This window comes from Brienomyrus brachyistius, chromosome 1, assembly GCF_023856365.1.
Source record: "Brienomyrus brachyistius isolate T26 chromosome 1, BBRACH_0.4, whole genome shotgun sequence".
Classification (NCBI taxonomy): domain Eukaryota; kingdom Metazoa; phylum Chordata; class Actinopteri; order Osteoglossiformes; family Mormyridae; genus Brienomyrus; species Brienomyrus brachyistius.
In genome coordinates, this window is record NC_064533.1 from 50,729,004 (window position 1) to 50,744,050 (window position 15,047).

A 15,047-nucleotide genomic window follows, 5' to 3' on the forward strand; every position below is an offset into this window, starting at 1 on the left:
AAAGAAAGTATGAGTGATTTATTGAGTATTTCATGAGACAGTCAGAGTGTGGGTCACTGAAACAGCATGTGTAAATAATCTCATGTCCAGTGGTTAGTGATTGTACGGGGGTATGTGTGTGTTCTTAATCAAATACTTGCATGTTTCAGTTCACTTATCTGAGCATTGTTCTTAAACATCCTGTGCAATATAGAACCTGTAGATATACAGGTGAGGCTGGGTACCCTTGAGGTGTGGAATAAGTGACATTGTTCAGGATGACATTTCCATGCACCTCTACCCCTCTCCCACAAGGTGGCACACTGCTCATATGGGAGAAGCGACAATTATCTGGCATGCAGTGTCATTGTTCACCTTATATCATTCCTTAGTGGCTCACTTCAGAAGTCATTACATCACGCAGCGATCATCTCCGCTAATCAGCACATTCTGTTTTGATTTGTTTCTTTTAACCATAAGATGCCATAATATAATTGCTGACAAATGCATGGTGGGGGGAACACTAGGTGGATGAAATGTTTTGTGTCATGTTTCCTAATGAATTCATGCCTTGTTTGTGCAGTGAGAGTGATGAACTGACCCCTGGGGGGGGCCACAAAACACAAATCTCACTCAGTCCTTAATTGCGCCCTGCACTTGAAGGCCAAAGCTGGCTTTGGCAAATAAGCTCATTTCAGCACGGAGAGCTGACAATGAGTAATGGCTCTTTCCGCCAAAGAACCGCCCTCACAACACAATTTCAATTACAGAGCCGCGCGCTTCTCGCGTCTCCGCCAAGAGAGGCAAGCTCCGTCTGGCTAAGAGATACAGATGCCTACTGAGTTGTCAGGACCTGATCCACACTGACCCCCTCCACAGCTTCCAAAGCCAAACCAGTAGCAAAATTCAGATGCCCTTTGTACATTCCCCTGGCACCTCCTCCGCAACTACAGAAGACATGATGAGCTGTCACCGGTACATACAAGCTCATCCTACCACATTTTCCAATACAGTTTCCTCCCATGTTCATGCCCTCATTCCCTGGTCATTTCATGTCCACCTGAGCCTCCTGGGGTAACTGTCCAGCGTCTAGGTGGTCGGCGATGTAGGCGGAGAGGTGGCGATCTGTGGTGTGCAGAGACTCCTGGATGAGACGCAAGGCCTTGTCATGCTCCTGAGCAGACTGAATACTCATCTCGAGGTACTTCTGCCTCTGCGCCGCCTGCAACAACAGAATCGCACAAGATATCCCACAAAAGAAAGCAAGGGAGTAGATTGTGAAGTTGTACTGTATGCGCTACTCTGAAACAACTGTCCCTTTCAGATCCTATGTGACGGAGTGACACCAGCACTACGCCATTAATTGCTGCGAACTCGGAGCTTAGCTACATCATTACAGTTATACTAGCGCTAGTACCAGGTTCTTTAATAATCCCCAAACTATTTATGTGCCTCCATTGTCTTTCGACATATAGCACCAGATGGTTCACCACAGAAACTTTACTTAAGGGGATGTTCCGGCATTCCATATCACGTCTGAGTGGACTTACCAATATATGACAGGACCTGTCATATAAAATCTAGAATCCAGATGTCAACAGGGGTGAGAGAATTAAATTACCACCCCCAAGATTGTGGTGGGATGGATATGAGCACCCAGTACCTTCAATGTTCTCCTTTTTCACCACCCTATGTGATATTTTATCAGAATATCCTAAGGAATACATCTCTGCTACCTTCCTGCTTATTTAGATACATGTTCATGCACACACATGGATAACATTAGGATGGTTTATCATATTTCTGTGCAGTATGGCAGAGATGCATTGCATCTCCAGTATTACAGCCTAGTCTGCCTTAAGCCATATTGCCACTCATTCCCCTCACCCTTTCCATCAACTCGTCCCATCGTGTGTTAAATGCTTCTAGTTTTTGGTTGATTAGCTCATCCAAGACACCCCCATCCATCAAGGTCTGGGCCAGTTCGCGGATCTGGTTCCGATTGTCCTCTGGGTGGCGAAGCAAGCTCTCCAAAGACTGAGTGGGATAAAAAGAGGGTTAGGAGAGTTAGAGTTAAGGGGCACAGCTGAGACAATTTGTCAGAAAAGCAAGGCCTGTAAGTGGGCACAAAAAATCCATATGGGAACATTTATTGTTTTGTATTAGGGTGCTTGGGTTTGTAGAGAAATGCTCTACAGTCTACATGGGACCATAGCAGAGTCACAAGGGATTTTAGAATAGTTTAAGCAAAGGGGAACAGAAGGTCAGTGTAGTAGCATCAGTATAGCGTTGGATGATGGCAAACTAGATCCAGTGCTTTGAATGCTCTACAGAGTAACATCTAAATGAAGTAGAAGCAACGGTACCACGAAGAATAGCAGGTTATATTTTTAGTACAGTTGTCCTTAATATGTGGGTAGTTGGTATTTGGGGAATAATAATTTTAATACTGGGATACAGCAATGGCAGCTGGAGTAATAAACTAGGTTGCAGTGTTAGAGGAGACTAACATCAAGAGCTTCAGAGATCTCCTCAGCTCCTCCATGGATGCTCTCTGTCTCATTCAGCTTCTTCTCAAGCTGGTCCAGCCAGCCATTCTCCAGGCCCAAGTAGGACAACAGCTCACACCAGCATGACCAGACCTCCTGCAAGTGGTGAAGGAAAAAAACCAACAATCATTTTTATGAGGCAGCCTACAAGCTCTACTCACTAATGGTCACTGCCAATCTTTCACAAATAAGCAATGTGGGTGACAGCTGTGACAAGGACAGATAACTACGGAGAGAAAAAAACACACAGAGATGAGGAGAAAGAGGTCAAACGTCACGGCTACCTCTAAAGTCTTGCACTTCCCATCAAGCCGACTGCAAAGCCGCTGGTAGTTTGTCGTTAGGATGTTGAGTTCAGTCTTCAAAGCCTCATGGGCCACGGGAGGTGCCTTGGCGATAAAGCTGTTCACTGAGTCTGTCAGCATTTTCACCTTCACCTCCTTCTGATGGACCTCTTCCTGGGCCCTCTGAGACATTGACAGAAAGCAGAGAAGGAGTCACCGAGTCTGAGATGAAACAGACGCCACATGTAAACAATTACAAAACTGACATTTGCCATCCATATGACAATTGATAGGGCTACTATGTCAAGCTTAAAATTCAAGTGCTACTGGGCTTTGCCACTAAAATAACAGGCTGCAATCAAACAGCACCAGTGACATTTCCCTGTTTTCATCCTGATACAGTCAAGTTTTTTTCCTTCAAAAATTCTCATTTACCAAAACCATATCATGAGATCAAATTAAGCCATGCTTGCTTAACACAGTAATGTTTGAATCACTCCTACAGGTCATGAGCTGGAGGTTGAAGCTGAAGTTCCACAGACCTTTATCTCCTCGACACCTTTGCGCAGCTCCTCTGGAGTTTTGTACTGAAAGTCCCGTTCTAGAAACTCCTCTTCGGCCTGCGTGATCCACTCCTGCATCTCTGATAGGTCCTTACGCAGGCTCACCGTTTTGTCCAGCCCACCCTTCAGGGCTGACTTCTTTGCATAAGCCTGGAAGACACAGCATATTTATCCACAGGAGCAGGCAGACACATCAGAGTCAGAAATAAATGTAAGGCGGAAACCAAAACGAAACAATAAAATGAGCAACCTGTTTACAAATGTTTTCCCATTGAGCGTTCAGCTGAGTAATCTCCTCCTGTAGCTTGCTAGCAAAAACAGGCTCTGCCTCCTTCTTAAGCGCATGGCCCACTTCATTAATGCCATTCACGCTGGGCTGGATGGTGTTGATGTCATTCACCAGGGCCTGAGGCAAGTAGGATATGGCATCCACATTTACACTGGGGCAATGAATGCTTATATATCAACAGACGGTACAGGCCAGAGGTAAACTGCACAAACATGTAAGAAGACAGGCGATCAAGAGGGACATGACGCATTAATTTCTGTCTACACGCTCTCCCTGGCCCTCTTACTGTGCACTGCTCCAGCTGTTTCTCCAGGGCTTCTGAGTCACCCAGCGCTGGCCACTCCTCATTCAGAAACACATCCACCTCCACCATCCACTTCCTCAGGGTCTTTGTGTCATTCTGAAGAGTGAATGATGGCAGATGGGTCAATATGCGCAACTAAGTCCATCCCCTCCAAACATCTGTGTGACTCAGACTCAGGCCAGCACACTGATGTCATCATCCCACCCTGTTTATCTACACTCTACCTGACCTTTACCTGTGCTGCACTGCAGAGATAGGATTATGCTCTGCACTGCAGAGATAAGAAAAGACAATTGAGAGGATAGAAGAATATAAAAAAAATCTGTCAACTTTGTTATAAATCAAACCACAGATAGGGCAAGTATTTTCATACAATAAATACATGAGAGTGCAGTTTCTTTTAGGCACAGTTTTAAATTTATAAGGAAAACTTTTACAAAATGACTTAGTACCATCATGAAGGAATTTCAAACACTTTTCACTTTGCAGACAGTAGTTTGTTCGCACTTATAGAATAACTACATTAAATACCATTGATTAAAAATTAGGATACTCCAGGAGTACAAAGTATCTGAAACATTCTTATTACCTGCAGATTCCTTCCCACCTGTATAACTTGAACCCATCATCAAGGCACTTTCCCAGACTGAAATAAATCTATGTGCTGCTCTTAGCATTTCATCCTGAGTACTATCAGACTAATCCTCACCACTACATCTTACAGTACCTACACTATAGAGTAGTCCAGGTTCTCCTACAACTTTCTTTTAATTGCTGTTATCCCAGGCCACGAGATCAGTCATCTCACTCATTGTTTTAATTTAACGTGCTATTTAAGTTTCCCTTTCCTACTCAATATTGCTAATTCCATTAGTCCCTAGTCACACATTGTACCCATTCGAAATAAAAGCAGAAACTACCTCAGAACTCTGATTTCTCCTTTGTATCTACACACTTTCCAAAACGTGATGCAGTACACCATGTAATTCCTTCTGTCCATCCATCCTCTAAGGGACCTAGCAGTCCAATACAATTCTGATTTCATCATGCTGGGACCAAGTTCCTGTCTCAGACAGAGCAGTGAGCTTCCTCACCAGTGACCCAACACTGCTGGTCACAAATGCATCCACCTGTTTTCTTACGCATGCTCTTTTTCTTTACATCTACAACAGTTATTATTGACTTCATTATACTTCTTGGTTCACTAAGATCATTTTGAATGGTAGGTTGGGTTATGTTTTAGAATATGTTGTGCCTGCCAAAGGTATGGATAAGAGGTGGCAGAGATTAAATAACTGAAATTATGTGTTATTTTATCTGAACAAGAGCATCAGCTAAATTAAGATACATAATATAAGCTATTAAATTGATAGGCAAAGTTAGTGGTGTTTTAAACTTGCTTGTACTCACTGGGTCATTATTTTTTGGCATCTATTTTAAATATACTGAACAAAAATATAAACGCAACACTCTTGTTTCTGCTCCCATTTTTCATGAGATGGACTTAAAGATCTACAATTCATTCCAGATACACAATATTACCATTTCTCTCAAACATTTCTCACAAATCAGTCTAAATGTGTGATAGTGAGCACTTCTGCTTTGCTGAGATAATCCATCCCACCTCACAGGTGTGCCACATCAAGATGCTGATCTGACATCATGGGTAGTGCACAGGTGTACCTTATACTGCCCACAATAAAAGGCCACCCTGGAATGTGCAGTTTTTTGCTTTATTGGGGGTCTGGGGACTCAGAACCGGTCAGTATCTGGTGTGACCACCATTTGCCTCATGCAATGCAACACATCTTCTTCGCATAGAGTTTATCAGATTGTCAATTGTGGCCTGTGGAATGTTGGTCCACTCCTCTTCAATGGCTGTGCGAAGTTGTTGGATATTAGTGGGAACTGGTACACGCTGTCGTATACGCCGGTCAAGCACATCCCAAACATGCTCAACGGGTGACATGTCCGGTGAGTATGCTGGCCATGCAAGAACTGGGACATTTTCAGCTTCCAAGAACTGTGTACAGATCCTTGCAACATGGGGCCGTGCATTATCTGTCTGAGTGGCTGGTCTCAGACGATCTTGGAGGTGAACCTGCTGGATGTGGAGGTCCTGGGCTGGTGTGGTTACACGTGGTCTGCGGTTGTGAGGCCGGTTGGATGTACTGCCATATTCTCTGAAACGCCTTTGGAGACGGCTTATGGTTGAGAAATGAACATTCAATGCACGAGCAACAGATCTGGTTGACATTCCTGCTGTCAGCATGCCAATTGCACGCTCCCTCAATGCTTGTGGCATCTGTGGCATTTTGCTGTGAGACAAAACTGCACATTCCAGGGTGGCCTTTTATTGTGGGCAGTATAAGGTACACCTGTGCACTACCCATGATGTCAGATCAGCATCTTGATGTGGCACACCTGTGAGGTGGGATGGATTATCTCAGCAAAGCAGAAGTGCTCACTATCACACATTTAGACTGATTTGTGAGAAATGTTTGAGAGAAATGGTAATATTGTGTATCTGGAATGAATTGTAGATCTTTAAGTCCATCTCATGAAAAATGGGAGCAAAAACAAAAGTGTTGCGTTTATATTTTTGTTCAGTGTATATCTCACCAATAATACAAACAGGGAAATATGAACACCATCCATTGATACCTGGAATTGCTGCAGTTTGGCCATCAGCTCCTGCAGCCTCTGTATCTGCTCTTCCAGTTGTGTGGACATTCTCTTCCAACGCATCATGATGGCATCCAGCTCCATGCGGTACTTATGGCTAATTTCATATGGCGCCTTTTGACACACCTGCTCCACGGTGACAGTGAGGTAGTCCAGACTGCTCTGGTGCTCCTGCAGTGACACCTGGAGTGCCTGCCAAAAGGCACAGATACAAGAGGCATTAAGACAGAGGATTCAGTACAGAGCAGCACAGACATTGGACACAAATGGCGATACACAGGCATGGGATACCAAGATCACGCAGACGCAAAGAGTAAGGCAGAGCTCTGCATTAGCTTTTTATAATTGCAACAGTGTACCCATCAAAAACAGCAGAGAGACAGATCTTCCTCCGAGCTTCTCAGTCTCAGACAGATTCCTACTGTATAAGAGCCTGAGACAGACCAATCCACAGAGATTGCTCCTCATAGACAAACCTTCATGTCTTTGAGTCTGTGCTCCATGATGGGATACTCATTGACAGCAGTGGAGGGAACAGGCAGCTGAGCCTCACATTGTTGTAGCCAAGCGAAGAGGGAAGTGGCAGTCTCCCTGTACCGCACTGGAGGCAGGCTGTCCTGGACTGGAGAAGGAGACGGTAAAAGACGTTAGCGTAAATTGGCATTTGGTCAACTGTCGTGAAGTATTACACATGTAGCAATAAAGTCCAAAGTCCAGCCCATCACAGAGCACATGCCGCACTCTTCAGCACCCATACAAATACTGATCACAGCTTCACTGTTCATGATCAGGCAATAACGCAGCTGCCCTTCCACTGAGTCTACTGACAGACTATACCCTGCTGGCTCTACAAATTAATGAGAAAAATATATACTGACACAAACAGTTATGATATTTTGAATTAAATGCCAAGCAAAAGAAACTAGAATAAACTAAAGCAATAATAAGAGCACAGTGAAACACCACATAAAGCCTAAGGCTGATGCTGTATTTTACACCTTAAAAACAAGGCCTCAAACCATATCTGGCAGAAAGTTGCATTTTCCTTTTTTGGTGATTACTTACCTAAACTTCAGAAATACAAAACACAATGCTCCCACATTCTGTTCCTCACTTAACGCATTGGCAATGACCAGTTTCTTATTATCTTTGGACAACAGATGTTACAGATGAATTGATTGCCAATATAACACGAAATGGATGAAAAGAGAATTAAAGTCACAGAAATCAAATAACCTTGTAATAATCTAAGATGCCTACAAGATATTTGCTGTATACAAATTCTTAACTGCAGTCAAGCAGATCACTCTTATAAACTCAAAGAACAGTCCACAAAATGACTCCTCCCAACCAAGGAACAGCCCATAAAGACAGGCAAATAATGAGGCAAACACAAAGGTAAACCCTCCCCTCACATGACATCTGCACCAACCATCAAGCCCTGACCTCCACCTCATCTCCTCCCCCCAGTGAGGGATAAATAAAGACCTCAGCCATCACTCTTCATTACCATCAGCTCCTCAATGCCCCAAACTTTATACTGGGGCAAATATATTTAAAAAACAAACACATTGCCAAGGTCAAAATCACACACACCAACACAGACTCTAAAATGCTACAAAATATGTGCACAGGTAAGCATGTCCTCACAGACCTATCCACATGCCAAAGCACAAAATACCTCAAATTACAGGAATACATACATCTACAGAAACACACATACGCTAACATACAGGAGAAATACCACAAACCCCCAATAAAATGGCTATAAACCTATAATACTTTGACATTTATGCAGAAAAATGAACTTCAGATCCACCACTAGCTCTTGACACAAACCCTAATGACCCTGAATGTGAGGTTCACATGGAAGTAGGATGTGCAGCATTTATCAATGTCTCTCTGAGGAAGAAACAAGTGCTTGTGTCCTATGATTCTCTGAGCCAACTCAAGTCAAGCAAGCACCTCGTGAAGTCTAATCTTGCAATGAATCTAATCTGGATCATTCTCATTCTGTCTCCACAGGAATGATTTTTTTATTTTATTTTTTTGCAAGCAAACTTTTGCTCCTGATGTTCCTCCCTAATAAATTACCTTCTTCATATTGCCTAGCAGTTGTACAGTGGTTAAGGACATGGACATGTAACCAAAGCTTACTAGTTCATGTCCCAGTAGGTTCTTTGAGGAAGATGTTTAATCTGCATCATTTCAGTATAAAAGGGGTGAAACTGTACATTGCTATAGATTAAAGGTTTCAGCTAAGCAATGGAGTGCAATATTCACCTTTCAACCATTTTGTTTTTCTGGCACTTTGCTCACTGAATTTCAGCAGCAGTGCGGTAGATGACATAGAGACCCTGGGGCCTACTCACTGAGCTGAAGCTGGCTCAGGCGTGCCTGCAGGTCAGCCAGCACCTGTTTGTAGTGGTCGCTGAATGCTTTGATGTCGGCATCGAAGAACACCGGAGCCTCCTCTATCTCCCGTAGGTCCCTCACCTGCTCCTTCAGCTGGTTCACCTGTGGCTGCAGGGCGGACAAACGAGCTACCTCATCCTTGGGAGCAGAAGAAGGCAAGAGAGAAGAGGGGAGGGAAGGAGGAAGTTACAGAGAGAGAGAACACAGAAAAGCAACATGATAGCATGAGAGAGAGAGAGAAGGTAGGAGAAATACAAAGTCAACACCGACAAACTAATTACAATTTAGAGAAACAACCTCTTGCCTAAAGAGGCAATGAGGTGTAAAGTTCACTCACAGAAAAAGATATGATCCAACTGGTGAATAGAACATATAAACAAGCATTTCCAAGAGCTGCCTAACTCTAGAGACTTTCCAAAATAAAGTGTCTTTGCCCAAACTTTCCAGGTCTGACCTACACCTACTAGCCGTCTTATCTTTTTTGAGAAGGACAAGAGCTATTGTTCAGTTAATTGGTCCAGAGGGATGGAATTATCAATACCATCCCCACTGTCTGGTAATCATGGTTAATAGGAAAAAGGAGAGTGAAAGCGTGAGTCGGTGTGCCTTCTTATCAGCATGTGGGCCTTTCTTCGCCATTGTTTAATTAGCTTCATTTCCAATTTGATTAGAGTTTGCGAATCTACTCACACAAAACTGAGACTATTATACCTTTGCCTTAACTGTTTTTTAAGCTGAACATTTCCCTCTGAAACACCCACCAATACAGGCTTTATTTCCTGTAAGTTTTGCTATAGTGCAATTAGGACATCGAGCAGGAAGATGCTTGGTTTTTAATCTTCTTTGTCAGTCTGCAAAAAGTCTCCTTATCGCAAAATATTAACCAGACAATGAAATATCTTAACGTTAATCACTCCCAGGATACAAGTATTGAACAGTTTCTGCATAGTATACTGGTCACCCTGTCCTGACCTGTCTAAATTTCTTAATTAAGATCAATATGCATAAAAACTTTGTTAAACAGAGAACGTCACATACATCATTCATTTTAAATCTCCAGATTGCAGCTTTGGGGCATTTAGCTACACTTTTACAGCTCTCCCATGCCCAACATCTGTTCCATTTACCACTAAGAAAACCCCAGGCTTTCAAAAGCTTAATGACATACATAAAACTCTATAGAAAATGTACCAGTATAGTGATGCCCAGGCACACATAGTGACAAATCCATGACAGACAATGATGCGGATAGACACACAGACAGTACAGCAGAATCCTGACAGAGCACCTCTCACCTTGCAGCGGTCCACCTGGATCCTTAAGGGCTCTAGCTCAGAGGCAGGTGGCTGCTGCACCTTCAGCCAGTTCTCAGCGGTAACAACAGCCTGCTCCAGTTGCTGGAACTGGTTGTAGAAGGCCAGCACCTTGGTCTGGTAGGCCAGCCATGCCAGTCTCTCATCCAGTAGTGCGCAGAACTCCACCCAGCGGCTGTTCAGCTGGTCTGCAGCCTGCTTGATATCATCCGCCTTCAGGCCCTCTACAGGGAACAACTCAGAATAACTAGACCACCCATCTTTCGATAGCAACATACAGTAGGTGGACCAGTAAGTGACATAGGAAATGTCACAGCAAGTAAACCAAAAAGGACTACAACACAGAGTATATGGACTGACTTTCTAAAAGAAATAAAGAGAAATATACATAATGGCATAAAAACTGATTTGGTGATACTGAAGGACACAAGAAGTATTATGGGGACAACATCTAAGACTGAGACAAGGGTAACCATAGAAACGATCAGAGGACAGGCACTTGGGTTGCCATGGGTACAGAGAGGAGGTGTGTTTACCACTGGCCAGCTGATCCACCACAGCCTGTGCTGAACGAGTGGCTTCCAGCAGCTTCCTCATCTTCTCCGGCTTTTCCCGCTCTATCGCCTGGGAGGAAGAATAAAGGAGGAGGAGAAAGAGAAAAAGAGAGGGGGAGAGAGGAAGCAGTAGTACTAAAGGACTTGTATAAAATGTAACACTTAGATTGCTTTGCCGGATTGATCAATTGAGTGATTAAATAACTAATTATGACTGATTTTTTGCATTTTATATCCTTCTATAAGAGTATAGCAGTGAATGTCATTTTGAATATGATAATGTCTAAAGTATAATAAATGTATGGATGTCTGTGTCAGGAATTTGTGGCATAATTATGCAGATGCTCTGGGTATAATGGTGCGTGGCTGATTGTGAAGAATAAAAAGCAGAATGAAGCACATGTATAAATGTATGAATGTATGTCTCAGGCGCACGAGGCAGAATGATGCAGGTGTGCGGCTGTGGGGCAGCGTGGGGCGGGGATTACCAGCACTTTATCCTGTAACTCAGACACACTGCCCTCTTTGCGTGAGAATGAGAACTCGGGGCTCTGCAGAATGGCCTCGGATCTCGTCATGAAACTGTGCAACTCCGTGAAGTCGACGTCGAACCTGGATGTGGGGAGGGGTAACAACACAGGACAGATTCAAATGAACTGACTGGCTCCTGCAATGAGTTCATATAAGATCATCAGCCTGAAATCTAAATTTCACCAAGCAACATGTAGACAACACGGCATTTGTGGCAACATCAGACTTTGATAATCTTATAATAATGGTGGCTTCAATTTTTTTTCTGCTGCAAAAAACAAATGTAAGGCAATGCCAACTCCCCCCCCCCCCCCACATCATGCACATGTGAGTCCTGATAATGTGCTTCATCTTTCGTGCCCCTGTGCTCAGTTTCAGACTTGTTAACTTCCCCACCTGACACTAATAGGTTCTCCTCACTGCCGCGGGTGCAGCTGGCCCAGCCGGAGTCCACCTGTGGGTAGGCTCACCTTTTCCGGAGCTCAGAGTCCACCACAATCTGCCTCTTCTTCTGAGGTAGTGGAGGGGCCACCTCCTCCTTTGTATGCGTCACCACCACTTGCCCCCGTGTGGTCACTTTCGTCACGGATGACATAACCTTGGTCTTCATCAGCTCTGTCTGTGTCGTAGTAACTGACATTGAAATCTGAAGGAGACACCAGCATGAGTTGGAGCATCTGTTGAAGTCTGTGCAATTAAAAAGGAAGCAGCTTATCAAATGAAGACTCTTGGTCTCAAAGACAATGGAATTAAGGGCATTGTATGTAAGTGTGACTGCATGTACATTGCTCACATCAGACTAGGAGTCTTTCTGTGTAAGGCATTCCATAAACTAGTAAACAGTCTAATCATGAAGAGCCACTAGGAAACAGAAAAATCCATAGTGCACAAATCCTGTGGGTTGACCTGTGAACTGCTTTTCTCCAGCTTCTGAAGCAGGCTCTCCCAGCGCTGGGTGAGGTTTTCCAGTCGTGCCTCCAGCTTACGGGCCAGGTCTTTGTTCTTCACACTGGACAGCAGGTCCTGGCTGAGGGAGCACAGCCTGTCCATCGTCTGCCTCTTTGCCTCTAGTTCCCCCTTCACAATCTAAAAGACAAGGGGTGCCAGTGAACACCTATTTACTACAGGTGAACACAACCACAGCAAAGTCCCTCTACATTTCATTCATCTACCACATTTCTCAAAATACATTACATTCATTGATTGCTTCATCTATGTTATAAAAGCTCAGTAACGGCCAGGCTCTCATTCCAGCATTTCCTGTAATTCAGTTCAAGGCTCCTAAAATGGCTAAATCTACCCCACACCATAAAATTTACAGCAAGCAATCTTAACCCTTCATTCCTATAAAGTTTCCCTAGGCTGACTCAAGCTATCCCCAAACTCCATCACTCACTATGGCCTTATTGATGATATAAGAGTCACCGGACCCAACCTCACTCACCGCAAGCTTCCCCAGACTCTCCACCATCCCACTTTGCTCCTTAAGGCCACTGCATTGAATGGAGTGGACAAACTCCTCCTTCTCAACCAGCCAGGTCTCAAATGAACACTGTGTGTGACAGACATAGAGAGAGAGGCATGGACTTCAGGGACATCATACATGACTGCCTGAGAACTATAGGATACAGAAGAACCTAAGACAGAAATTTAGGAGATCACTATACATTTACCTCTATAGTTTCATGAAGGGACCTGAACCATAAAACAAAACCAATTATTAATCACATTTAAAAGTCAGCACTGCATATGCATTTATTCACTGAATATTCTGTTAGTAGCTAATTTTTTTCTCCAACTGAATATTAAACACCACCTCTTTCTTTTGGCTTGCCGTGAAACAGACTCTCCAGTTACAGGTAAGGGGTGCCACAAAGCACGAATCCAGAGATTCTGATTTCAAAGAAACAAAAATGATCTGCAAGATCTAAAAGAAACAGACAGTTGGTGGGATTTGACCCCGACTTCACAGCTAACCTAGTCAACGCCAGACTGAAAACAGCATTGAATTAGCATGTTATGTGCGTCCTAATACTGATGTGCTGACACTGATGACATATCTAATAACTCCAGGGTATTTAAGAGGAGTCTGGCACTTTAAAAAATACAACACTGGCTGATGAAGATGAATGAGAATGAAATATAGATGCAAAATGCATTGAGCTAGAAGAAAAATTGATAATTTAGAAACCAAATGAAGCAAGAAAATTGTTTCTATCAGGAAAAAGTTTGTGGTCTTCACCTACATACATTTTTAGGTAGCTCCACTTATGTAAATGTAATAGCATGCACAAATTAAAATTCTCTAATATGCAGATACCACTTATCATTCTTCTTCAAATATGACAAGAACCTACAGCATACTGCACTAAGTGTTTATTAAGTCACCTCAGGCAGACTGAAGTACATAAGAGGCACTCTGCTTTATGCAATAGAAACTTAGGCCACACAGTCACACTAAAACCCATGAGTCTGACTAAAAGTGCCTCAGGGAAAATTAAACTGGCTGTAAATGCAAACCATGAGGCGCCATGACTCTGGTTCCATTATCAGGAGGCTATAAAAAATGCATACTAATTTAGCGAGAGACATACTGAAAGATACAAGCAAAAAAAGAAAATGTGATGCATAAATCTTAAGCAGGGTTGGGTCGCATCAAAACAAAAAAAATAATAAATCACCTTGAGGACAGTATCAATTAGTTATACTTAGTCTACTAATAATAGCACAATAGCTCAATCAGAATAGCCATTTTAATATTTTAGAAATAAATTATTATGAATGATCTAGTATATTTACTAATTTCAATTCATACGTAACCTATGCTATTCACTTAAGAAACCAATAACTACCACAGTAAAGCAGCAGGGCACCATATCAGTTAACAGCATAAAGAATTCAGGAATGTCTGGCTAATTCAATAGAGGCCGGTGCTGACTAAGTCATATGCCTTTTCAGAGTGAGCTGTTTAAGTTTAAGAGTATACAAGGCAAGATGTGACGTACAGTAAGGGCAGGTTGATGCTTTTCCATATCGAACTTGAGATCATATAATATGTATCACATGCATCATATGCCAAATTAAGTCGAAAGAAGTCTCCTAAGATATGTTCACAATGGAGTAGGGTAAAGAGTGAAACCCATCTATTCATTACTATCCGTTTGCAAGAGAAATTCTATAATAATAAGCATGATGATTATAATTAACAATAATTGTTTTTTAAAACTGGTTTGTCAAAGACTCTCAAGTATAAAATCTATTCAAAATAACTAGGTATTGAGGTATTGTAGTCAGACTTGGTTTATACTGTTAAAGCATTAATTATAATTAATTTTACAATTACGTATATATAGTATATGGAAAATGACTGCTTATTAATTTAACATCAAATACATACAACATAATACTAATAAAATCTGCATCATGCATATAATGCAGAACAGACTACATATATTAAGGACAAAAAATATACCACAATATTCATCTCCATGGTGACATGTATGCAATTCCTCATTGAGACCTCAGGGTAACGCAGTTCCCAATTGGAAAACACTGGTACTTTAACACACAGCTTTCATAGA

General features: G+C 42.6%; 1 protein-coding gene across 7 annotated transcripts in view; it reads right to left on the reverse strand.

Moving 5' to 3' along the window:
• dmd (dystrophin) overlaps nucleotides 1-15,047 on the reverse strand; it is a 160,426-nt gene that overhangs the window by 64,025 nt on the left and 81,354 nt on the right. For all 7 annotated transcript variants that reach the window (XM_049014884.1, XM_049014641.1, XM_049014466.1 and 4 more), the window contains 16 exons: nucleotides 12,911-13,018; nucleotides 12,373-12,552; nucleotides 11,937-12,112; nucleotides 11,424-11,547; nucleotides 10,918-11,005; nucleotides 10,364-10,605; nucleotides 9,026-9,206; nucleotides 7,130-7,275; nucleotides 6,633-6,845; nucleotides 3,951-4,064; nucleotides 3,626-3,781; nucleotides 3,355-3,525; nucleotides 2,813-2,995; nucleotides 2,490-2,624; nucleotides 1,867-2,016; nucleotides 1,040-1,201 (listed from right to left, as the gene is read on the reverse strand). In XM_049014884.1, the coding sequence (XP_048870841.1) occupies nucleotides 1,040-1,201; nucleotides 1,867-2,016; nucleotides 2,490-2,624; nucleotides 2,813-2,995; nucleotides 3,355-3,525; nucleotides 3,626-3,781; nucleotides 3,951-4,064; nucleotides 6,633-6,845; nucleotides 7,130-7,275; nucleotides 9,026-9,206; nucleotides 10,364-10,605; nucleotides 10,918-11,005; nucleotides 11,424-11,547; nucleotides 11,937-12,112; nucleotides 12,373-12,552; nucleotides 12,911-13,018 (2,529 nt within the window). The remainder of the gene's footprint in view (nucleotides 1-1,039; nucleotides 1,202-1,866; nucleotides 2,017-2,489; nucleotides 2,625-2,812; nucleotides 2,996-3,354; nucleotides 3,526-3,625; nucleotides 3,782-3,950; nucleotides 4,065-6,632; nucleotides 6,846-7,129; nucleotides 7,276-9,025; nucleotides 9,207-10,363; nucleotides 10,606-10,917; nucleotides 11,006-11,423; nucleotides 11,548-11,936; nucleotides 12,113-12,372; nucleotides 12,553-12,910; nucleotides 13,019-15,047) is intronic.